Raw genomic sequence first — 25,658 nt, 5'->3', positions numbered from 1 at the left:
ATATTTGTAATTTGGAAATATACTATAGCAAGATTGTAAACATACATATGTTTATAGAACTTTTTATTGTGAAGTTGCCTCTCACAAACTGCACTCACCCATGAGTTATTGCAAACTGCTTACCTCCTCCAGTAGATTGCAGAGCAGCTTTTGACTCCTTGTGTTGTGTGCAAAGTAGTTTCTCTTCCACCACAAAGCAATGCATTCTGGCCAACAGTCTTAATTGCTGGGTTGGCAGAGTATGCTCCCCATCCTGGAAACTGAGAAGTCTTGAGTATGCCCATGGGTATGCATATGTATTTTAAGCCAGAAAAACACAGGGCTTAAAAACAGGATTTCACACTCATTATTTCAAACAGAATATAGTATTCCAACTCTGGTATAGTTTTGTTTTGTATCATAAGTTAAGAGTGGCCAGCTTTTCTCAGATGTCAAACTTCTACTCTGCCTCTCCCATTCTGGTTTGAATTCTTGAGAATGCTAGGCATGATATCCCAAAGGGATCACCAGAGCATCACAACGGCCAAATTCCATCCATACCTGATGTTGACTGGAGTCCATTTTAAGTGACATTAAACATGTCAAGTATCCACGCTTTGCCAATCCATTTTTATTCAATATTTCAACTTAGCATTTGTTAATAATCTATTAGGGGCCAAGTACTGTGCTAGGAATTGTTTCAAGATTGACTTCTGGATATTATATGAATGTGGTAGGAGATGAGACTAGAGAGTTGAGGATGAGGCGAGATTAAAAAGGGATTTAGCCAAGCATGGTGATTGTAACTCAGGAGTCTGAGTCAAGAGGAAGGGGGAATCTAAAGTTTGAGGCCAGCTTCAGCAAATTAGCAAGACCCTGTTTCAAAAATTAAAAAAAAAAAAAAAAAAGTACTAGGGGCTGGGGATATAACTCAGTAGATAGAGTGCCTGCCTTTCAAACACAATGCACTGGGTTCAATCCCCAGCACCACAAAAATAAATAAATAAAAAATAAAAGTACTGGGAATGTAGCACAGTGGTAAAGCACTCCCGGTTTAAAGCCTCAGTACCCCAAAAAAGGGGAGAGGATTTTTAGATTTAGATTTAGAAAGGGAGCCTGGATGAGATTTTGGGTGTTTTTTCTTTTTTTGCAGTGCTGGGGATCAGACCTCATGGATGCAGTTTTAATCAGAAATACGGTTTGATCTATACAATATGAATAGAAGTAAACAGGGGAAAACAACCATGAATTCCTAATGAAAAAGTATTGATTTTTTGTTTATTTGTTTTGGTATTATTCTACTGCAATTACCTTTAGAACAAACCAACCCAAATAAATAGTATCCCACAATCTGAAAGTATTTTATTCTGTCATTTTTTTCCCACCAGCCTAATAAAGTTCTGCTTTGCTGCTTTATGTTATGGTATGACTCTTATTAGAAGTTTGGTTTTTTTTTTGGGGGGGGGGTACCAGGGATTGAACCCAGGGGCAATTAACCACTGAGCCACATCCCCAACCCCTTTTTATATATTTTATTTAGAGACAGGACCTTGTTGAGTTGCTTAGGACCTTGCTAAGTTGCTGAGGATGGCTTTGGACTTGTGATCCTCCTGCCTCAGCCTCTTGGATGGCTGGGATTACAAGCATGCATCACTGTACCTGGCAGAAAATGTTTTCTTAAATCCAGTTATTTTGCTTCTTGAAAAAAAAGAAGAAATATGCCATTGAATTATTAAACATTATATCCAAGCCTATTGTTTTTATTTATTTATTTTTTTGGATATAATTAAATAGTACAAAATCAATGTTTTTAATATTTATAATTTTATTTCTTCTGAGTTTATAATCCATATATTCTTTCACAATGTTATATCCATTTCAAGATTATGAGACTTTCAAGGCAGGTATGGTTCTCCATCCCAGTGCTGGGAGGCTGAGGCAGAAGGATAGCAAGATTGAGGACAGCCTGGATAATTTAGCAAGAACCTAAAAAAATCAGAAGGGAGAGGTTGGGATTGTAGCTTAATGGTATAGCGCTTGCCTTGCATGTGTGAAACACTGGGTTTGATCCTCAGCACCAAATAAAAATAAGTAAAGTATCATGTCCATCTACAACTAAAAAAAAAAAAAAAAAAATTTTTTTTTTTTTTTTTTTTAACATTTTAAGGGCTGGGGATGTAGCTCAGTGGTAAAGTGCCCTTGGGCTCAATTCCTAGTACCAAAATAAAAACCTAAAACCAATTATGAGGCTCTCAATTGTTTTTATTAACATTTTTAATAGCTTTATGTTCTGTGTTCAGGAGAAAATATTGTGAAAGGAGACAAAGAATCTATCAGGAATCTCCTAGAAATATTTGATGGATTGCTGGAGTATCTTACAGAACACATCAGTGAAACATCTCATGAGAAAAGTAAGTTTAAGAATAGAGGGGCTGGGCTGAGGCTATAGCTCAGTGGTAGAGTGCTTTCCTTGAATGTGTAGGGCACTGGATTCATCCTCAGCACCACATAAAAATAAATAAATAAAAATACTGTATCCATGTAAACTAAAAAAAAAATATTGAAAAAAAAAAAAAGAATGAAGAGGCTGGGGTCAGAGCTCGGTGGTAGAGTGCATACTTAGTGTGGATGAGGCCTTGGGTTTGAACCCCAGCAAAAGAAATCCCAAGAAGGATTACATACCCTTTTGCCTTTTATCTCTTTGGTTATTTTTCTTAGGAAGCAGAATCACCAATACAATATGCTTGATAAATTTAATTGTATATTTCTAATTGTTTCTGTTTCAGGTGATTGGAAACTGTATCATCAAATCCTTTGTTAATTTGGATTGTTACTTATAAATAACTTTAAAGTTAATCTAAAATGGGAACCTAAATTTCTGCCTGAATTATTTATTGTTCTATTAGTGCATAAAATTTCTTATTCCAAAATTTCCTACATCAGAATCACCATTTTATATTACAAATTTGGATATTACTAAGGCATTAGCAGGAAGAACTGGGGCATTTCTACCAACACTGTTATTTCATGATGGCCAGCTTTTTTTTTCTTCTCCTTCCTTTTTTCTTTGCTTTTTTTGAGACAGATTCTTGCTAAGTTGCCAGGCTGGCTTCTAATTTGTGATCCTCCTGCCTCAGCCTCCTGAGTAGCTGGGATTACAGTCATGCATCACTGCACCTGACTACCAGCCTGAATATACTTTTTTTTTCTTTTTGGTACCAAGGATAGAACCCAGGAGCACTACGTCACATCCTCAGCTCTTTTTTTTTTTTTTTCCCCTCTGAGTCTGGCTTTGAGCATGTGACCCTCCTTCCTCAACCTCCTGAGCTGCTGGGATTATAGGCATGCACCACCATACCCGGCTGAATATTTTTTATTTTACTCTTTAACCCAGTTCCCCAAATTATAAAAATTTATTGTGTGATGTTTTTGTTTTATGAATATCGGTGGACACAACATCTTTGTTTGTATGTGGTGCTGAGGATCGAACCCGGGCCGCACGCATGCCAGGCGAGCGCGCTACCGCTTGAGCCACATCCCCAGCCCATGTTTTATGAATATCAATATTGCCTTATTTTTATCTAAAAGTGTTATGGTTATTTAAACTTAATCAGTAGTACTTAAGGACTGTATCATCTTTAATAAATAATACTGTTGATCATGAATGGAATAATATATTATCCGTTCTTATATTACAAATTTATCCAAAAAATTATCAGCACAGTAAATAACAAATTCTAATATAAGTTACAATAAAAAATTTGGGTTGCCTCACCTTTTCTAATTTCTGCCATCATGGATAGACCTGTGCTGTGATTCTAATACTTGAAATGAATCTTAAAGTTTTTAGTTAGAGATACTTCCCTATCTTTAATCAATTTCTGCTAAAATGATTTAAAAGCCAGAAGGGAAGATTGAAAGGTATACATTGGAAATTTCTTTTTCTTAAAATTCTAAACTTTTGGGTGTAGTTATGTGTTAAATGCTAATCTGGGTACTTTGGAAGGATTCAAAGCTGCATGTCATTGATTTTTCTCAAAACAAAAACAAAGACTTAAAAAAAACCAAAAACTTGTACTTAAGTCAGGGAGACAGCCTTAAATACATACAATAGACACGAAAGAAGGAAGTTGGGGGCAAGTATTGAAAGTGATTAACCTGTGGAACTCACCTAATGCAAGGTTACCAATAGGTATTTCGATGCTCTGTATCATTTTGTCTTTTTAGCAGCAAAATTAAGAGACAGAAAACTATCTGTAAGTAAATAAGATTAATTTGAACTGTTATAAAGTCAGCAACAGTGGGAAGATAGTGCCTCATCGATGATAGAGCAGTGGGGATGGAGGGATGAAGACAGTGCTCTCATGTGAGTCTAGTGGTAATGAAAGGCTGAAGGATACTACCTCCCAGAAAGGTTGGTAGTATGTGGTGAGCTGAGCTGTGATAGGTGGGAGTTGCTGAGTTTATTTATTATTTATTGTACTACCAACAAAAAATATTCCTACAGGAGTATTTTGGCAAGAAGGTCCATTATTATGGATACATTTATCTTATTCTCCTAACACTATTCTTACTAGGTATCCTGAGGCTGTAGGACAATTAATACTCAAAGGAATAAAAGCAGCAAAGGGAGTGTTTGGAATTTCTCCCAATAAAATTATTACTCCATATACTATGAATCAAATTGATGAGTTAGCTAATGAGTTAAATACTTGGGCAATAATCATGTGCAAATCTAATGTTTCATTTGATAACCACTTACCATCTAATCCTTTATTGTCTTTTTGGTCATTGCATCCTGTAATTTTTCCAAAAATGACAAGAAAAACACCTATCATGAATGCTCCAAATATATTCACTGATGGGTCAAATAATGGTACAGCAGCAGTAGTTACCCCTGATCAAACTTTTACATTTTTAGTACCCAAACAATCAGCTCAAAAGGTAGAGCTTAATGCAGTTTTACAAGCTTTTGTGATGTTTAAAGATTCTGTATTTAATTTATTTTCTGATAGTCAGTATGTAGTTAATGCTATAGTATCTTTTGAAGATGCTGGTAGGATTTCCCCTTCTTCTACTGTTTTCTCTTTGCTTTCCACTATACAAAGTCTAATCTGGGACAGAAAAGATCCATTCTTTATAGGACATATCAGGGCACATACAGGATTGCCTGGAGCCCTTAGTTTGGGCAATGATTTAGCAGATAAAACTACACATGACATACATATTTTCTCTACACTAGAAGAAGCTATAAATTTTCATAAAAAGTTCCATGTCAATGCTAATACTTTACAAAAGCGTTTTAAAATAACTAAGGAACAAGCTAGACAAATAATAAAACAATGTCAAAATTGTGTGACCTTTTTACCACAAGTTAATCTTGGAGTCAATCCTAGAGGATTGATACCTAACCATATTTGGCAGATGGACGTCACACACTTGCCAGAATTTGGAAAATTAAAATATTTGCATGTTACAGTTGATACTTCTTCTGGATTTTTGATGGGCTCCCTTCATGCCGGAGAAAAAACTAAAGATGTTATAGCTCATTGCTTACAAAATTTTGCCACTGTGGGTGTTCCAAAACAGTTAAAAACAGATAATGCCCCTGGTTATACTTCTACCTCTTTTAAAATGCCGCAGTCTGGCTGGGCACAATCAGGAGCCACTTGTCAAAAGAAACTAACTTTATTTTTAGAACCACACACGCCAAACAAAACAGCCTCTCAGGAAAAACCCTCAGAGCCTCAACTGCCACCACCGGCTTTCCACAAGCCTCTCTCTCCCCCACAAGCTTCTCCCCACCTCCCACAATCCTCCTGCTCTTGAGGCCGATTGGCTGGGTCACGTGGGCGGAGCCAAAAAAGTCCCCCAATGAGCAGCTCCGTGGTCTGAAAGGGCAGGGAAACAGCCCAATGAGCATCACCGCAGAGGAGCCAATCAGCTAGATGTTGCTGGGGCCGAGGAGCCAATCAGCTAGATGTTGCTGGGGCCGCTGTGAGCCAATCATCAGCTGGCAGCTGGAAGTTTGCTGGGGCCCCTTCGGCTGTGGCTCTCAACATCGCCTCCGGCTCTCAACATCGCCTCCCTGGATGACAGTTGAACAGTGTTATCTAAGGTTTGAGTCTCATTTATGCAGGTCCAAAATATACTTAATTGGCATTATTATCTGGAGCTGATCAGATTCTTCAAAATGACAATTGACAGGGCTGGGGTTGTCTCAGTGGTAGAGCACTTTCCTTGCAAGCACGAGGCTCTGGGTTTGATCCTCAGCACCATATAAAAAAATAAAAAAATAGGCTATTATGTCCATCTACAACTAAAAAAAAAATTTTTTTTAAATGCCAGTTGACAAAATGGAAAGGAAGTCTTTGTTAGCATTAGTCATGCCAGCAGTGCAGGGCAGCTTCTCTCTGAAACCTGAGCTAGCATTATCATTTACCATTGAAGAATGAGGGATTTGAAGGCAAACCCTCACTGTCTGAGAAACTCTCTAGACTTGTTTTTTCATATGAAGCTTGTTGTAAAGATTAAGTAAGGAGATACGTTTAGCACAGAGCCTAGCTCAGACTATATGCACCATCAGTGTTGACAAATGATATTAAAATGTTGCTTGGTGAATACAGAAATAGAAAATAATGAGGTGGATGTTTGAACAGGAAATGTCTAGAATTACGCATTGGAATATCCAGAGAGGTAAATCTGAATCAGATTTTATCCTCATAACGCCTAAAATCATAGCCCTAGTGAATTAATGCTGTTGGTGAAAGCGTGTATTCCTTGGGTATTTTAGGTTGGAGAAAAAGGTCAGTGGTCTTAAGAAAAATTTCATCTAAACCATGATATGTTCTGACTCTTGCATGAGGCATGGTTGTCTTGGAACTTGAAAAAGGTTAATAGAATCATATTATTCCTGCCATCTTAATTGATTACCTCAGACATCCCTTACAGATGGAGAAGTATAAAGAATGATAAGTGAACCTATCACATTGTTTAAAAAAGAAAATATCATAATATACATGGTAGGCCTTGATTTGAAAGCAACGAGCTTCTTGTTTCTTTGTTACTTGAGTAACTCATTGCAGGTAATGATTTGATTCTTTCTAATTTCACTGTCATGGGAGCGTAGATTACCATTATAGGTTGGGGGTTGTCTCACTTACCTCTTCTGGCCTCTTTTATAGAAAAAAAAAATGGTATTAACTTGGTTTTTTTTTTTTTTTTTTTTTTTTGGTATTGTTGTTTTTAATCTGTTTTAAACAGGTGAAACTGAACAGTATTTTAAAGAATCCCATGAAGGAGAACCTTTGGAAGAGCTAGAAAGCACTAAGGAGTCCAAATCATCATGGAAAAGAGTTTCTTTTGGGAGGTAGCCCACAATGCCTGTGAATTTTATCAAAACAAATTGTGCTTTCTCATCTACTAAGAATTAAAATTGCACACAGTATACCAGAATGGTACCCAAAAAAGCTAATGTGAACATTTTTACTAACTTCTTCTATTTTATACCTTTTTGAGGGAGTTTTATGAACATGAGCTACATGTAATACTAATTCTCCATCTTAATTACCTACTCATTTTTCATTTGTCCCTTGATCATGAAAGGATCATCATTTTTTCCTTGTTCCATCCTCCTTTGAGTAAACTTGCAAAGTACAGAGAAATTCTTTTATATATATGTGTGTTTGTGTGTGTGTGTGTGTGTGTGTGTGTTTAGTTGTAGCTGAACACAATATCTTTATTTATTTTTATGTGGTGCTGAGGATCAAACCCAGGGCCTTGCACGTGCTAGGCAAGTGCTCCACCACTGAGCCACAACCCCAGCCCTAGAGAAATTCTTTAACAGCAAGAAAAAAGATGAAATTTGTCATGTAAAACTAAATATTGCTGTTAACATTTTGTTATATTTTAGTCCTTTATACTTTTTTTTTGGATGAAGTCATACTGTATGCAGGCATTATCTTTATTTAACACATCCAGTCTTTTCCCAAGTTGTCAAACTATCTATAATATTTTTTTTCTAGTTTTTAGTATTGAACCCAGGACAATAGTGCATGCTAGACCAGCATACCACTACTAAGCTACATACACCCTCTGCCCTGCAGTAAGTTTTAATTTTATTTTACTTTATTTAGCACGAACCCTTGAGCCCAGGGCTTCATGCATGCTGAGCAAGTGTTTTACCACTGAGCTACATCACTAGCTTTTGCTTTTTCTTATTTTGGGATAGGTTCTTGCTAAGTTGCCTAGGATAGCCCTGAATTTGTTATCTTCCTGCTTCAGGCTCTTGAATACCTGGGATTATAATGACTATGTATCATCATTCATGTAGTTATAACATAATTTAGTACCCTGATCTTATAATGTGGAGGTTTGTGATGGTGGTGATGATGATGATGACGACGACAGTGACGACAAAATTCTTAAAAAGCAAGCCAGGCAAGAAGATTGTAAATTTGAGGCCAGCCTGGGCAACTTCGCAAGACTCTATCTCAAAATAAAAAGGGCTGGTGACAGAGTTTAGGGGTAGAGTGACCCTGGGAGGGGAGCCTTTTTTTATTCTCCCTTTCTCTCATGTCTTTAGGCTAAATTCAGGGTAAAAGAGTATGAATGTTTTAAGGCTATTAATAAAAGTTGCCAAGTTTTTCAAGGAGGCCATGACTAATTTACATCCACCAGAAGCATGAAAGAGCAGGTACTTCATGAGCCATTTTCATTGACCAATATCAGTTTTAAAATTTATGCTACTTTCATAGACAAAATATATTGTTGTTACAGATTTGATTGTACTCCTTGCTAACTAAAACTTGAACATAATATTGTGATTTTCTTTTATATTTTTTTCCCTTTATTTATTTATTTTTGTGGTGCTGAGGATTGAACCCAGGGCCTTGCACATGTTAGGCAAGCGTTCTACTGCTGAACCACAGCCTCAGCCCCTGTGATTTTCTTTTAAATATCTAAATTTTGATTTTTTAATGGAGTATGTCATGGTTTGAAAAACACAGGCAATACCTTTTTTTGGAGGGGTACCAGGGATTGAACTTAGGGGCACTGAACCACTGAGCCACATTCGCAGCCCTGTTTTGTATTTTATTTAGAGACAGGATCTCACTGAGCTGCTTAGTATCTTGCTTTTGCTGAGGTTGGTTTTGAACTCACGATTCTCCTGCCTCAACCTCCCCAGACACTGGGATCTTAGGTGTGTACCACCACACCTGGCTGGCAAATACCTTTTTTTTAGGTAAAGTACATTGTGAAAAATGTCTCAAAGGAGACCCATCATAAGGTGAAATTCTTGACTTTATTTATTATTATATTTTTTAAAATAAAACAATTGCAAAAGTGAGACAATTCAAAGATATTTAGTGCAAAATTAATGCCCTACCAGACTCCCCTCCATTCCTGCACCCTTAGATTCACCAGTGTTAGCTGTTCTCTGTATGTATTCTGTCCATTTCATCCTTGACACTTTATACACAGTTTTTTTCATTATATATCTATCAATACAAAACTAGCAGCAAGGATTGATAAGCATTAAGAGGAAGATCATGCACTATCATTTGTTTTGTACATCTCAGGCTGCAGGCATGCAGCAAGTACCTTACTGCTGAGTTACTTCCCCGGCTCTGGTTTTTTTCAATTTTTTTGCACCTAGCAAATGAGCAATCTGAATACCTGCAGGCTGGATGTTGGAAGCAGGAAGGGTCCTCTATGGTCAGGCTGGGCCCTGAGTGAGTGAGAATTTCTTTCTAGGAGCTCCTCCTCACCTGAGGCTTTGGGACCCTCTTGGGATGAAGATGAAGCAGAATCCACTGGTGAAATAATTAGACTCGGAGACACAGCACACACCTTTTCTCTAAGAAGTAATGGTGAGTAGTTAATATCAGTTATTATTCAGTATGTTGTTATAACAATACGAAGAGTATGCTCTTTAATATTAGAAGAATAGAGTCCTAATTGAACCTCAGCATTGAAATTCCAGAATAGCACCATTATGCACTAAATATGAATAGTAGTCTGAAATCATAGGCAAGTAAAAGCACAGAGGCACATAAGATCAAGGCAAATCTATGGGTGCAAGGTTGTCATGTACTTTGTGGGACCTGATATCCCGAGAAGAGAATTGTGGATGTATCTTTACAGTCTTGTCAAAATTCTGGAGTACCTTTCAATTATAGTTTCCCAAATTGGACAGTTTTCATCATTTCAACTAATAAGTTCATACTCCCAATAGCAAATTTCCTCCCAGGCTTTAGGCCATATTTCCAGTAATCTGCTTACACACAGTAGAACTCTGTGTAATATCTCTCATTCCCAGTTTCAGGCCCTGTGACGATCCTACCCACCTTGCATGCCATGTTCATCTTTGACATATATTGTTCATCCACTGGGGTGCTCTTTCTTCCTATTCCTGACAAACTCACTCTCCATAGCCCAGCCTCCCCTACCTGCCTCAGGCTGTCAACTCTGCGTTCTCTCTTCCTTTCTATAACACCATTCCCACATTGCTTGGTAACTTATAGCTTGTTGTGTAAACTGTGAATTCCTGGGAAAGTGGCCACATCATAGTCATTCAGCAAATACTTATTTGGTGCTTTTCCTATACCACGCAGTGGTGAGAGAGTTGGGAACAAAACAGGCACAAATCCCTGCCTTCATGGAACTTAAATTCTACATGTGAAAACTGCTGATACATAAAAATATACAGTAAGATTATTCTTGTTCATCATAATTTTTCAAAACTTAGGAAAACACCCATCCCAAATAAGTATTTTTTGAATAGAAAGACAAGAATGCTACCCCATAATTAGTACTTTGAATTGGGAATCAGGTGGTCTGCTTTCTCATCCAGACTCTGCTACTGGCTGTGTGACTTTGGACAAGGTTCTTATCTTTTCTGAGCCCCATTTCTTCAAATTTGAAATAAGAGAATTGGACTAAACCAACATTAAAGTCCCTATAGCACTAATACTCTTAATTCCAAGGAATGGATGCTGCACTCCTAAGAAATTATGTTCAAAAACCCAAGTCTGAACATCACAGTAGACCAAAGACATGAGGTTGTCATTGAGAGAGGCAAAGTAAAGGACTTTTAGCAGCATTATGCACTAAATATGAATAGTTGTCTGAAATCACAGGCAAAGTGTAAAGTATAGTTATTTCAAGAACGTTACTTGAAGGAAGTCAGATAGATTCACAGTGGAGGGGATGGTGATTTTAGAAATGGGTCCTCTGATATTAAGTGCCATGTAAACTAAGTACAACAGTAAAAGATGATTTACTATTCAAGCATCTCTAATCCAGAACTCTGAAAGACTGCAAAATCTTAAACTCTGTGAGCCACTGACTTGATATCACCAGTGGAAAATTCTACACATGACCTCATATAACAGATCATAGTCAAAATTCAGGAAACACTAGAAATAGTGTATAAAATTACCTTGGGCTGTGTACATGAAACATAAATGAGTTGGGGCCCATCCCTAAGATCTTATTCTGTATGTGCAAATATTCCGAAATCCAAAACACTTCTGATGCCAAGCATTTTGGATAAAGGATACTCAATCTATACTTGTTTTCAAATTGTAGAGAGTGGAATTTGATTTAACGTTTTTAAGGCAAAGGAGGAAAGGTCGAGAAGGAAGCTAGCAAAGGTATTTGGGATTGATTTGATGAAAGGGCTTATGGCAGCTTCCTTTTATCATTAAATTAAGATGTCAGACAACTGTCACATTCACAGGCATCTAATTTAGATTTTAATTTCTGAACTGTAACTCTTTGATTATGGTACTAGCCACAAACCCTAATTCATTTAACATCTTTATATCTAGAAATGCCCATATAACAATCAGCATTTCTACAACTCTAGCACCTATTTTTCTGAAGCAGAGTAATGAAACATTGAGTAAAACCTTGTTTTCAAGTCGTAAAAGTGATTCTGGACTATAGAACTGCCTTTTAATATGTTAGTTATTAAAAATAATCGGTATCTTTCAACATTCCTCTTGGCATTTAGTATAATTTTTAGCAAACATTTTGATAGATAAAAAATTTACCTTTATTTTTCTTTCCTAGGTGCTCAAAGTCCTGTCCACAAGCAGTCTAAAAAAATGTCACCCTCACCAATTGCAAAACTACATGAAGATATGTTAAACCCTCCCTCGTCTAGTTTTCTGTTTAAGGATAGGACATCCTTTGTTGAAGATAGTGAGTCGTAATGTGTTGTTCGTTCTTTAGTCTATTCCTGGGTTGACACAGTCATTGCCCAGGACATTTGCTAATGGTCTTTTTACTTAGTTGCACTATATAAGAATCTTTTTGGTTTTACATGATCTTATTTGTAATTGTTTTTTCTTAATTCTGAGCTCTAATTTCTGCTTAATATGGTCTTTGGCCACACATTTTTTTCTTTTTTTTTTTTTTAAGGCAAAGGTGCTTTTTTATTTTTAGTATCTTTATTTTTATTTATTTCTTTAATGTGGTGCTGAAGATTGAACCCAGGGCCTCAGGCATGCGAGGCAAGCACACTCTACCTCTGAGCTACAACCCCAGCCCCACCACATATTTTTTCTTCCACTGTTTTATTATCTAAGTCATCTTCTCTCAAAATATTTGGGTTTTTTTTGTTTTTCTTTTAAGGATAATACAGTCTGATACATTTGTATATGTATATATACATACAGTTGATGGTCTTCAACTTATAACTGAATAACAAAATATAGTACTTGAAAAATATTCCTATTACAGAATTTTTATATGGTAGTATTACATAAAATCATTGTTAATGGCCAGCTGGTTTTCTAACATGTGAATGAACCATAAGTTTACATAGCCATTCGTTAAACATTGGTTGCTTCCAGTTTTCATTATTTTTATTTCTTTGGGGATTGAACCCAGGAGCACTTTACCACTGAGCTATATCCCCACCCTTTATTTTTTGAGACAGGGTCTCACTAAGTTGCTGAGGCTGGCCTCAAACTTGTGAACCTCTTGCCTCAACCTCCCAAGTCGCTGGAATTACATGTGTGTATCACTTTGCCCAGCTCATTATTTTTAAATAACTTTCAGGGTCCATTTTTATACTATATAATATTAAGGTTACATTCATTCTGATTTAATTAGATTTCTACTTGTTGGCTAAGGATGTATCACTGCTTTAATTATGTTTTGTATTTTTTATTTTTAATCAAGTTAAAAAGATTAGTGTATGTGAATGTATTTTATATAGGTGTAGGTGTATGTAAAATGATTTATGTCTTAGAATTTCATCGTAGATCCACTTTAATTTGTCCTACTAGTGGAAACCCCTTCTGTGAGTATGGTTCCAAGCGCTAGAAAGCTAGGGGAGCCCATCCGAGCAGCTATTCCTTTACATCCACCCTACCACCCTTCAGAACCTCGAGCACCCTGCCCTATAGGAAAAGAATACCTGCGTGCAAGTCACTTCTCCCCTGCTGGGAATTCATCTGGAGAGCACACAGCATTTTCTGTAAGTGGAAAAATTTGCTTGCATTTGGTTAGAAAGCCCATATTTTTAAAAATTCATTTACTTATTGTACTGGGTATGAAACCAAGGGCCTTTCTTTTGCTAGGCAAGTGCTCTTCTACCACTGAGCTCCATCTCCAACACCAGAAGCCTATCTATTTAGACGTCTCTTGTTAGAGTCATATTGCACTGACCAAAGCATTGTACTTCTTAAAATTTGCTTCTACATACCCCTGCATGTTCTTGTTATAGGAAGGTTGGGATAAAATAAGTGTATAAAAAGGGAAATAAGAAACAACATATATGGAATGTTTTTTCCCAGGCACAGTTTTGGGTACTTTACAGGTGTTGGATAATTTATTCTTCCAAACATTTCTGAAGAAATCACTATATTTTCTATGGAAACTGATGTAGAGAGGTCCATATCTTGTCTGAGTTTACACAACAATTATTAGAGGCAGGATTTAAACTCAAGCATTCTGACTTCAGAACACATGTTGTATATCCCCAATTAAATGCTTAAAAATGTTTGAAATATTGGAAAATGTGACAAAGCAAATTGCCACTGGGCACAGTGGTGCATGCCTATAACCCCAGCTCTTCAGGAAGCTGAGCTTGGCAAGTTTGAAGCCAGCCTGTGTGATTTAGTGAGACTCTATCTCAAAATAAAAAGGCCTGAAACGTTCTCAATGGTAGAGCAATCCCAACTACTGCTTTAAAGGGGGGGGGGGATCTATTCATCCATATTTCCATTGTCAGCATGAACCCCTGTTATTATCTTGGCCTGTTGGCCTTTATTTTTTTCTTAGGGAAGGAATGGAGAAACCCGGTCCCTTTAAAAATATATATATATGTATATTCTGCCCATATCTTCCTAGAAAGAACAGGCAAATATGTGCCAGGGTAAATTTATAAGCAATGATACATTCAATTCTCATTATTAAAAAGTTCAAACAGTGCAGAAAAGGTACAAAGATGAAATAAACATCATTAGCATTAGGTAACCATCATTTTAAATATTCTCTGTGTCTGTTCAGATAGGAGGGTGGATACATTAAAGAGAGAGAGAGAAAGAAAGGGGTCATAGGATAATGGTTATCTTTGGGGAAGTCTTGCTGAGATGGTATAATGCCGTTATTGGTGATTCTGTTTCTTCACTTGGGTGGCAGTGAATTGGGAGTATTCATTTTGAAATAATTCACTAAGCTGGACATTTAAATTTCATTTTAAAAGTTTTTAAAATTTGATTAATTATTGCTATTTACTAAACTGTACTAAATTTAATAGAAGAAAAGGATTCTGAAGTGAAATTGAGGATATCATTAAATACTAAATAATGTTTATCACAAGAAATTTTCTAAGATTCCCTCTAGGAGATGGGTGTGTGGTTCAGTGGTAGAGTACGTATGCTTAGTGTGCTCAAGGGCCCTGGGTTCAATCTGTAGCACCAAACATAGAAGCAAAAGATTCTCTCTAAGGTTAAGAAAATATTATTGAAAGTGTTGGGTCTATCTTTATATTTTGGGAAGTTTCAGGTTTGTTTAAGTGTTTCAATTTTAGACAGTTTTAGTTGATTGATTTTTCAATAGAAGAGATAAAAATTTGTGATTTGATCATTTGTAATTGTCTAGTTGTAGGCATTATCCCTGAAATGTCATGTTTGAGAACGCCTCACCTGGCTTTATATTAGAATGGCATTCTAAGCCACACTTTTTCTCTGAGTAGAAATGATAGACATGCTCCAGTCCTTTAACATTGAGTATCAATATGGTGTTTTGACAAATGCATTTAAAAATAAAGGAAATTGAAGAATCTAGCTTTGGTGCCACAGGTTTAATGCATCCCACCATCAAAAGGATTTTGCCTGTCATCTTTGTAGCTTTTTCAAATTAACTTTGTTCTGTGTTAATAGGAACCAGATGATAGAGTTATCTTAACTTCCAAGTTGCCTGACGATAGTGAACAGGAAGCCTATCCAACTCGGGTCCCCAGCCCCAGAACAAGGAAGATTCCCAAAGGAAAAAGGTAATACTACTCCAGGCTTACATGTTTATAAGTGTGAAAAGTGAAGGGTACACTCTACAAATTTAGCTGTGGAAACCAGTATGAAATATGTATTAAAGTATATAATACATGGTTATTTTGAACCAAATAAAGTATACGTGGCTACTTATATGTCACATGGTCACTTTCGTTACAGAAGTGAAAACAGAGCTGCAGTCTCATCATGGGATTCACCTTCCCCGCAGAGGTCAAGAAAGAGGTTAACAGAACAAGAACTACATGCAGTGTCAGAGAAACTCTCTCAACGGCTCTGTGAGCTAGATTGGGCAAGTTTTGTTTTTTAATGTATAATTACTATGGGTAGTGAGCATTTCAGTGTCTCCCAGTTGAAGTTGAAAACTAAGCTTAGGTATTGGAAAATAAGTTGAGTCTTAGTTACTGTGAAAATGTTCTAGAAGTCAAACAGGTAAGACATGAATAATGATCTCTTAACCTTTCTTGATATAACCAAGTATGACACAGATTTGTCCAAATTATATTGACTTCTGATGAAAACTAAATCATTTAATAAACAAGTTAATGTTAAACCATTTATCTTTAGTTTCCCTTTGTTATTAAAGATGGATCTGATATAAAATTGGATGGATCACTGATTGCCACAAAATGCAGTGAGACAACATTGAATTAATTAAATCCCTACTTGATTTACTGTTAAGCTTATTGAAACTGAGTAGCTGGTAGCATCAATATCCAGCCTTTAAAAGCTAAAGATGCATAAGCATCTGAAAACTTATTATTAGTAACTATCAGAGGAAACTTTAAAAGTCTGCTGTCTACTTCTACTAATTTATATTCTGTTGAAATCAATGAAAGATGTTGAAAATAATTTTCTCAATAGATGTTAAAAAGTGCTCTGGGTGATCAAATTAAAGAAAAGACTGTCTATGAAGAAGATATTATAAACAAAGAGATGGAGAATGGAAATGAGGAGACACTTTCTCAACATAGTGACAGCATCATGGAATATGAGCCAAAGAAGCTAAGGCCAGGTACAAACCCAGAGGGACCTAGAATGGTGGTGTCCATGTGAACTACTTAGGTCGTTCTGTGTGTTTTTAATGACTTTCTCATTTGAAAAATTTCAGAAATATGCAAAAGGATAAAAAAAATAATAGCACTTTTTTTTTTGGGGGGGTACTAGGGATTGAACCCAGGGACACTGTATCATTGAGCTACATGCCAAACCTTCTTTTTTATTTTGAGACACGGTCTCACTAAGTTGCCAAGGCTGGCCTTGAACTTGCATTCCTCCTGCCTTAGCTTGGGGATTGCAGGGGTGTGCCACTAGGCTGGGTTTATGACTATTTTCATACTTTTGACTGTTTATATATTACTTATCTAAACATACTATTGTTTTATGTCCTTTTAAAATTTTACATAGGGCTGGAAATACAGCTCAGTGTAGAGCTCTTGCCTAACATGCCTGAGGCCCTGGGTTTGATCCTCATCACTCCCCAAAAAACCCAAAAATTAAAAAAATTTACATAGATACTATATATATCATTCTTCAGTCTGCTTTTTTTGTGTATTAACATTGTTTTGGAAATCTATTTTGATACTTAAAGGTCCAGTTAATTCATTTTAGCTGCGGTATGACCAGATTCGCAGATGTATCCCATTGGTATGAGCATATATGTCACTATTTATTCATTAGGGAAGAATCTGGACTGCTTAGACAGTACTTAACCATGTTAACTTTTGCTTATAAGTATTCTACTTTGTAAGTATTTATAAGCTATGTGTATATATTTTCATCTCCTCCTTAGGATCTAGAATGCAGAACATGGCCCAGATAATTTATCTTTTCTCTATCTAGATTCTCCCCCCATTGCCAGCCAAGGAACTTTATGCATATAAATTCATATTGAATCCAATATTGAATTCAATCCAAAATTGAATATATAAGTAAATGCTTGAGACGGTTCACATTTGTATTCATTTGTTTACTTGGTATGACTAAGTATACAAATATGAATTAGTTATAATACATTTAGCACACTTACTTCTCCTTCTCTTTGGATTTGGTGAGAACCAACTAATTGGTTTCCAGCTTAACATTCTGGCTGTCAGGAACTAATGGTAAATGGCCTTTCTGTGTTGCAGGATTTCCCAAGCACAAAAAGCCACCTTACAGATCCCATTCGCTTTCTCCATCTCCAGTTAACAAACACAAACAGTTCCAGATAGAGAGAAGGCGGCAGCGTAAGCCAAAAGAAACAGATATCCGCCATTTCCAAGCAAAGGTACTTCTCCATTCCTTGACTGTTGTTGGGTAGGAGACAATGCCATTTATCCTTGCTATCATGGATTAAATTAGCATGCTGTTGATTAAAGGTTTAAAATGTACTTAATATGTTTTGAGTTGAGTGGATGATAGAGAATTATGTGATATGGTCTATGTCCCTCTTAAGGAGCATAAATCATGAAATTCTCAAGAATGTTAGCTCATTGTTCCAGTGGATTAAGGAAGAGATCAGTATGAGTTGGTATTTTCAGAGAGAACTTAAGATATAAGGGGAATTTGAGGTGGATTACACACGATAGATCATTTGAATTACATGATGGGCCATTGAGTATCCATTGGAGGAGATGGTTGGCCTCCAACAAGGAGACTGGTATGATGATGATTGCTGAGGAGGACTTTCTGCTGTGGTAAAGGGATTTTGAAATGTTGCATAAATGTAGGACACTTAGTTGTTTGCTTTAGTAGGTTTCATAATCTCCCCACCCCCTTTTCTTTTTTTGGCAGTACTAGTGATTAAACCCAGGACCTCACATAAATGAGGGAAATGCTGTACTGCTGAGCCCTTTTTAATTTTATTTTGAGACAGGGTCTCACTAAGTTGCCCAGTCCTCCTGGTCTCAACCTCCTGAGTAGCTGGAATTACAGGCATATACCACAACAACCAGCTTAAATAACTTTTCTTTTTGTGGTACTGGGGACTGAACCCAGTAGCCCTCTACCCCTGAACCACATTCCCAGCCCTTTTTATTTTTTGTTTTGAGAGAGGGGCTCAATAAGTTGCCTAGACTGGTCTTGAACTTGGGTTCCTTCTACCTCAGCCTCCTGAGTAGCTGGGTATACAGGCATTTGCCTCAGTGCCCAGCTGTAGTATTTATAATAGTGAAAACTAAAATTAATTCTTACAGTAGTTATAATCAGTATGTAATTCATCATGTAACTTCCATTTAGGGGAGTATCAAAATAATTATAAAACCTGTGAGAAAAAAATGCATTATGTAAAATTTCATTTTATGTCCCAATTACATATCTTTTAAAACAACGTGTATAGATCCTGAAAGGAACTGTTTATAAAAAGGTGGAAGAGAATGAGCTTGATATTTTTGGCTTGAAAGGTTCCTAGATGAATTTTTCCCCTACATATATATGTGAGTTTTTTTGTTTTGTTTTGTTTTGTTTGTTTTTGTGGTGCTGGGGATTGAACTCAGGGCTTTGTGCATTCGAGGCAAGCACTCTACCAACTGAGCTACAGCCCCAGCACTCACATGTATGTTTTTTAACAACTATAATATTATATAACCTTTCCCCATTTAGGCATTAACTGAAGCATTTGAAAGGGAGCTAAGAAGAAATAAAATTCAAGACAGTATTGGATCTCAAAGGATAAATGAGGAGGAGGAGGAGGAAACAGTGGGTAAAAGTCTCCACTATAATAAATGCATTTGGTCAGATCAGTGGGAAGTACAGAGTTTGTTTTTTTTTTTTTTTAAGGAAAAAAAAAAAAAAGACCCAACAGGGCCTTAATCAATAGCTATTTAGGAAAAGACAGGATTTCATTTCATAATTTCATAATGTAGGATTTTTTTCCTTACTTATAGTCAGGTTGCTAAGATACAGCAAGACATGATACCAGAGAAAGCTAGTGTTTTCCCTTCTGCCTAAAACTTGTATCAGTTTTTATGAGTTTCTACTTTCCAGTTCACCAGGGGGTTAAAAAATTGCATAAGCTGATCAAGTTAACGGGGAATAAGAGAAGACAGAAGCCAAGTTGGTATATTGAGTATGAGAAACCCAAAGCATGTTTAATGCTTTTCAAAAGCTTGACTATAGAAACTAAATAAAAGCATGGGGAAATGCTTTTATTAAATGTTACTGAACAAAATGGGTTATGAAGTACAATGTGGTCACAACTAAACCTAATGCATAGTTGCTTGGGAATTTTTTTAATCTATGTGGGAAAAGTTCTGAAAGAAACAAGCATATCACAGCATTAATACTAGGTGTATTTAGAGTGTGGGACAAGGTGACTGAAAACTTGAAAAATTCCAAGGGACACCAATGGCCAAAAGATGTCTTTACCTTAGAATAAATGAACATTAGTTAGATTTTTAGAGATTTAGAAGAAAGGTGATTTGTCAAGGGATTGGTTAGCTATTTTGTCAGTATAAAATGTTTAAGATGATGTATGAAAGAGTTTTACTTACTTCCATTCTGTTCCATATCTGCTTTGAAGGGAAAAATATACAGAGAAGTCATTCATACAAGAACTCCCAAACATAGTCAGCCCTGGAAGATTTACTCCAGAAAATCCACAACTCAGAGTTCAAGAGGTGGCTTCCACAGGCCAAATAAAGCAGCTCCAAGTAAGAACCACAGAATTGTACTTTATGAAAAACTGGCCAACTTTGAAAGTATGCACTGCATTCCAAGGATAGCTTTGCAAACTAACATCCACCAGTTAGCAGCAGAAAGTTCCTTCTTTATCACTGCCATATGGCTGGTTTTCTGTAAAGAGAGCTAAAAACTCCAAAGAATTGCCTTAGGGAAGCCTATATATTTGCACCAAGAGAAAGCTGGGGCTACCACTTACAGCTCTAGCTTGAGCCTCACTCTGGTTGCCTTTTTTTGTTTTTGTTTCTGGGAAGTTGGTAGAATGCAAGGGATGCTCGAAGGCAAACAGATGGCCTGTCCAGCCTCTGTTTTCAACTATTCCCCAAAGATGGCTGGCCTTCCAGCTACATGCCATTAAACAGTTTTTCTTCTAAGCACATGCCTACCAGGAGGGCTGACGAATCTTTTAACACATAGGAAGCATCCACCTACAGGTGCTGAGGCAGCCGAGCAGTTAGTATGCACTTTCAGGCCTAGCATATCATCAGTAAGAATGTTGAGCTTATCTTCATCCCTAACAGGTAGCTGGCTTACTCGGATCAAAGAAGGAATGCAAAAGTGATGAGTACATTTAGAATGGCTTTTTTCAGGATCATCACCACATCAATTAGATAAGATTTGGCATACCAGGAAGATGGGGTAAGAGTTCTTATTGGCAAGTTTCCCAAATTAAGAGCATCTTATTTGTCCTTACAGTGAAAGTAAATGAACACAGTCTCTTGCCCCTTATGCTGGAGCAGTTTCCATTTCTCTATGTTTCTGGCCCAACACTAAGCAAAATGTGGAAACAACAAATTGCACATGTTGAACAGCTCAATAAAGAGGCACACAGGGACAGTCGATCAAAGAAGAAACTCCAGGATGAAGTAAGTTACCAACAGTTTGAAGTGTAGGAATATAAACCAGAAAGGGGAAGATTTTGTACTTGAACATCATTGTTAACTTGCCTTGTTATTTCCCTTAAAGATAGAAGAAGCCCTGAGAAGGCATGAAATCCTCACTTCCCTTGTCAAGAAAGAATATGAACATAACAAGAGACTGGTATGTCAAGAACAAGTTGGGCATTCTAATTTTGAACTTAAAAGGAAATAAGTATAACTTAGTTTCTATCTGTATAGCTGAGCAGTACAGATTCTTCTAACACTTGCCTGCAGAAGCAACAAGGGCTTTATCCAAAATTGATTAGGGGCAAATGCTATAGAAATGCTAAACACAATTCCCACCCCCCGAGTGCTGGGAATTGAACCCAGGGGCACTCTACCACTGAATGGGTGAAAACAATATCTGAATATTTGAGTTGGAGGCTTTGGATACAGGACCTCATTTCATCCTCATTGTTTTGATATTGTCCTAATTAAATATTCTTGACAACTCAAGCTTAAAAGTTCAGAGTGCCATTTTCTTGTTCTTATTAAGTAGGCATTGGCTGTGACTTAGTGATCTCTAGTAGAATGGGGAGATGAAACCCTCAAATTTGGGAGGTGCTCAGGTCCTGGCTGCTCTCTGCACTGTCGGGACTTGCCAGTGCTGCTCTTCAGATCAAGGTGATGAAGCTGCAAAGGATGAGGGTTTCTGGGAACTGATGGTCTTTCACACTCTGTGCAGGATGCAGGGCCACTGTCCCTGCATGGCTGCCTTTCTGTTCAAAGACATCTTATAAACCAGAAAGGGGAAGATCTTGTACTTGAACAGGGACTGTGGGGGAGATGTGATGCTTGTATATGCCTTCCTCTTATCCTTACATCCTCTTCTCCTTTCCTAGCAAGACTTCAAGGACTGCATTTATAGACAGAGGTTGACCCAATCAAAAATAAAAGAAAATCGTCAGCAAATTATTCGTGCCCGAAAATATTATGATGATTATAGAGTTCAGTTGCGCGCAAAAATGATGAGAATGAGAACCCGGGAAGAAATGGTAAGTGTGTTCTTTCTGCCCAGCCCTGTTAAGAAGGTAAATTATGTCTTACATTTTAGGACTACTTTCTTTGTCATAAGTCTTGCCTCAGTTTAAATCTGAAATCCGAGCCAAGTGGCACATGCCTATAATTCCAGTGACTCAGGAGGCAGAGGCAGGAAGATCACAAGTTCAAAGCCAACTTTAGCAAGACCCTGTCTCAAAATGAAAAATAAAAAGGGCTGGGGATATAGCTCAGTGGTGAAATGTCCCTGGTTCAATCCTAGTACCAAAAGAAAAAAAAAAAAAGAATAAGTAGCGTATCAAACCTGCTGAACAGATTTCTTTTCCATGGCTCCCCAAATGCCAACCACCTCATGTAAGTGTTGCACAGAAGTGCAGCATGTTTTGCTCTGGAGTTCCTGCCTTATACACATGGCTGCTTGAGAATTCGTTTCTGGAAGCGAGCAGTAAAGGATCTCTGTGATAAGTAAGAAAATGCTGAACATTATTAATCAAATACACATGAAAACTACAATATATCACTGACATGCACAAGAATGGGAATACAAAAGACAAAAGTCAGTTAAGGATGAGAAGCTGGAACTCCCAAGCAGGGATAATGAGGTTGTAAAGTGGTGTACTGCTTGGGAAAACAACTTAGCAGTTCCTCCAGAGGACCATAAAGAGTTAATGTTACCCAGTAATTTTATCCTTAGGTATGGATGTACACACATATTCATAGCAGCATTATTTCCAATGTCAAAAGGGGGAAACAACTAGTATGGATGAACAAAATAATAATTAAATGTAAATAAAATTAAAATATAAATTCACGTAGAATATTTAACAATAAAAAGGAATGAAGTACTGATATATACTGTAATGTAGATAAAACTTGGAAACATGCTAAGTGAAAGAAGTGTCCAGAACAGGCAAATCCATATATAGAAAGTAGATTAATGGTGCTAGCTAAAAGGAGGGGGATATAGGGAGTGACTGCCAACAGACATGGGGTTTCTTTTTGGAGCAAAAATGTTCTGAAATTAGTGGTAACGATGGCACAATTCTGAATTATTCAAAGCTACCGAAGTATACATTTTTAAGAAGGTTAGTTTATGATACATGAATAATATACTAATAAAGCCTGCCGTTTTTAAGAATCTGTAAAAAAAAAATACTATTGGTATTGGGCAAAACGATCATGAAGTTCAGCTTAAATTTATCTTTGTCATTAAATGACAGATATTTAAGAAGCTGTTTGAGGAAGGTTTACAAATTCAGAAACAAAGATTACAAGACCTGAGAAACTATGCCAAAGAAAAAAGAGACGAAGAAAAGAGACAGCATCAGAATGAACTGGACTCGATGGAGAACTACTATAAGGACCAGGTGGGCTTATTAGAATGTGTTGGATCTTGACCACCTGTGTCAAAATTGGCTTAGTATACAGACAATAAACCTCTGTTTGTTAACTCAGAACTTTGCAGGACTGTATAGATTACAATGACTCTTATTTCCAAGACAAATTTAAGATAAAATAAGCTAGTGCTTGGTTGTAGTATATTGTATTGCTTTTTTCATTTCTAAGAAAAGATTTTAAGCTTGTGAACATTAGTGTAAGAATTTTTACATTTGGACTGAAAACATTAATATTTCTTTTTCTTCCCTATAAACAGTTTTCATTGCTGGCAGAAGCCATATCACAGGAACGTCAGGAACTCAAAGCCCGAGAGAAATTCCAGGCTCAGGTAATAATTAACAGGATAGAAATTTTCTAGAAATTAGAAAACAGTATTGTACCTTTTAGGGAATGGAGAGAATACTAATAAGATAATCCATTTACCATCCAAGATATTTGTCCTGTGAGTTTAAATTCACTCATTCAGGTCTCTGTAAGAGCTGCTGCTAAATTATAAATTTATTGGAGGAGCTTGATGAACTGGAAGGTAGAGCAAAGACTCAAAATAGACAAGGGCTGGATAAATGTTTGGAGTAAAAGGATGACATGAATTCTCTTTTAGACATTACATAAGGTAAAGAGGGAGCTGAGATCTAAGATGGAGAAGGAAATTCAGCAACTACAGAACATGATAACGCAGAATGACGATGATGCTTTCTTCCGGGAACTGGAAGCTGAGCGCTTCAGAGCTCGGCTGCAGCTGGCTTCTCTTCAGTATGGTCGGAATCCCTTCTCATGAGGCCAGATTTCATAGGTGAGGTTTCTGGAGGCCTTTACCAGGACAGAGCTAGAACTGAGCCAGTAAACAGTCTGAAACAGAAGAATTTTTTTAAATGCCTTATCTGTGTATTCATTCCAATACTCATAATTTTTTTAAATAAAAATGTTTTCTTAAAGCTTACTGGTTTTTCTTTTTTTTTTTTAATTCTTTTTGGATATTGAGGATTGAACCTAGAGGCACTTTACCACCCGAGGAGCATCCCCAGCCCTTTTTATTTTATTTGAAGACAGGGTCTCAAATAAGTCACTAAGTTGCTTAGAGCTGGCTTCAAACCTGGCATCCTCCTGCCTCAGCCTCCAGAGTCTCTGGGATTACAAGCATGTACTATCACACCCAGCTTGCTTTTGAATTTGACTTCAACCTAGAAAAGGGAAGTGAAGGTACATATTCTTCATAAGTCAGATTTGTGCTAAACTTAGCAGCCGCTAACAATAAACACACACACTCAAGAGGATTCCCCCCATCTCCCCCAAATTGGATAAAAGCTAGAATATAGGCTGGTCGTCAGAGGTAGACCTTCTAGTTGAGCCTTTATAGTGTATGTGCAGGATTCTTGCAACACACTGGAAGATAAAAGAAGCATCATGGCTTCTTTTTTTTTTTTTTTTTTAAATATTTATTTATTTATTTATTTATTAGTTCTCCGCAGACACAACATCTTTGTTCGTATGTGGTGCTGAGGATCGAACCCGGGCCACACGCATGCCAGGCGATCGTACTACCGCTTGAGCCACATCCCCAGCCCCGCATCATGGCTTCTATTGGGTGGGAGAAGACAGCAGTGAGAAGCAGCAAAGGGTATAAAGCCAGACAGTTTGCACATGGACTCAAAGTGGACAAGAGCACACCAACCCAATCTCTGGTTTGGGCATGTGGGGCAAGAGAACCCATGCAGGGATGGTGTCCTCCATAGCAAGGAGGCTTTAGAGAAGGCCAGGAGTAGAAAGCTTCAGGGCAATTATGGATATGGGGGCCTTGCTAATCAAAGCAAGTGGCGGGCAGAGGGTACCACAGCAGGGATGCAGGGAGGAGAGAGGTTCCCGTGGAAGGCATGGGGAGGAGCTTGTGAGTGAAGCAATGCCCAAGGAGGCAAAGAAGGGGTAAGATCTGACTGTCCTGGGGTAAAGTAAGTGATTGGATCAAATACTGTGGTCTCAAGTGCTGCCCTCTTGGAATGGCAGCTGATAGAAAGTTGAGCTACCAGACAGAGACATTTTTGCTCCTGGAGCAAAACCAATTGCTTTCTCAGCCACATCTCAACAAATTTCCTGAAAAAAGGCTTAATCATGTGCTCCTCCCATCTGAACTGATTCCTTTGCTGGATGCAGACTGAGAACTGACTTTTGAGCCAGTTTG

General features: G+C 37.3%; 1 protein-coding gene across 3 annotated transcripts in view; it reads left to right on the top strand.

Moving 5' to 3' along the window:
* Positions 1-24,422, top strand: part of Cep95 (centrosomal protein 95) — a 28,437-nt gene extending 4,015 nt beyond the window's left edge. The window contains exons 4-20 of one of the 3 annotated variants that reach the window (XM_046427737.2): positions 2,280-2,390; positions 7,243-7,348; positions 9,736-9,851; positions 12,058-12,189; positions 13,281-13,471; positions 15,381-15,493; positions 15,669-15,798; positions 16,371-16,521; positions 17,636-17,775; positions 19,089-19,184; positions 20,008-20,137; positions 20,862-21,031; positions 21,132-21,206; positions 21,928-22,080; positions 23,305-23,451; positions 23,739-23,810; positions 24,084-24,422. In XM_046427737.2, the coding sequence (XP_046283693.1) occupies positions 2,280-2,390; positions 7,243-7,348; positions 9,736-9,851; positions 12,058-12,189; positions 13,281-13,471; positions 15,381-15,493; positions 15,669-15,798; positions 16,371-16,521; positions 17,636-17,775; positions 19,089-19,184; positions 20,008-20,137; positions 20,862-21,031; positions 21,132-21,206; positions 21,928-22,080; positions 23,305-23,451; positions 23,739-23,810; positions 24,084-24,260 (2,210 nt within the window). In that variant the 3' untranslated portion in view covers positions 24,261-24,422. Of the gene's footprint in view, positions 1-2,279; positions 2,391-7,242; positions 7,349-7,375; positions 8,084-9,735; positions 9,852-12,057; positions 12,190-13,280; positions 13,472-15,380; positions 15,494-15,668; positions 15,799-16,370; positions 16,522-17,635; positions 17,776-19,088; positions 19,185-20,007; positions 20,138-20,861; positions 21,032-21,131; positions 21,207-21,927; positions 22,081-23,304; positions 23,452-23,738; positions 23,811-24,083 lie in introns of those variants that run through there. The other 2 variants (XM_046427738.2, XM_046427739.2) reach the window with 2 other exon arrangements.
* Positions 24,423-25,658: the final 1,236 nt, after the last annotated feature.

The sequence above is a fragment of the Marmota monax genome, unplaced genomic scaffold (genome assembly GCF_021218885.2).
Source record: "Marmota monax isolate L192 unplaced genomic scaffold, Marmota_monax_Labrador192_F-V1.1 WCK01_AAM20220418_F8-fsc00285, whole genome shotgun sequence".
Classification (NCBI taxonomy): domain Eukaryota; kingdom Metazoa; phylum Chordata; class Mammalia; order Rodentia; family Sciuridae; genus Marmota; species Marmota monax.
This window is presented reverse-complemented; position numbering and strand designations above follow the sequence as displayed.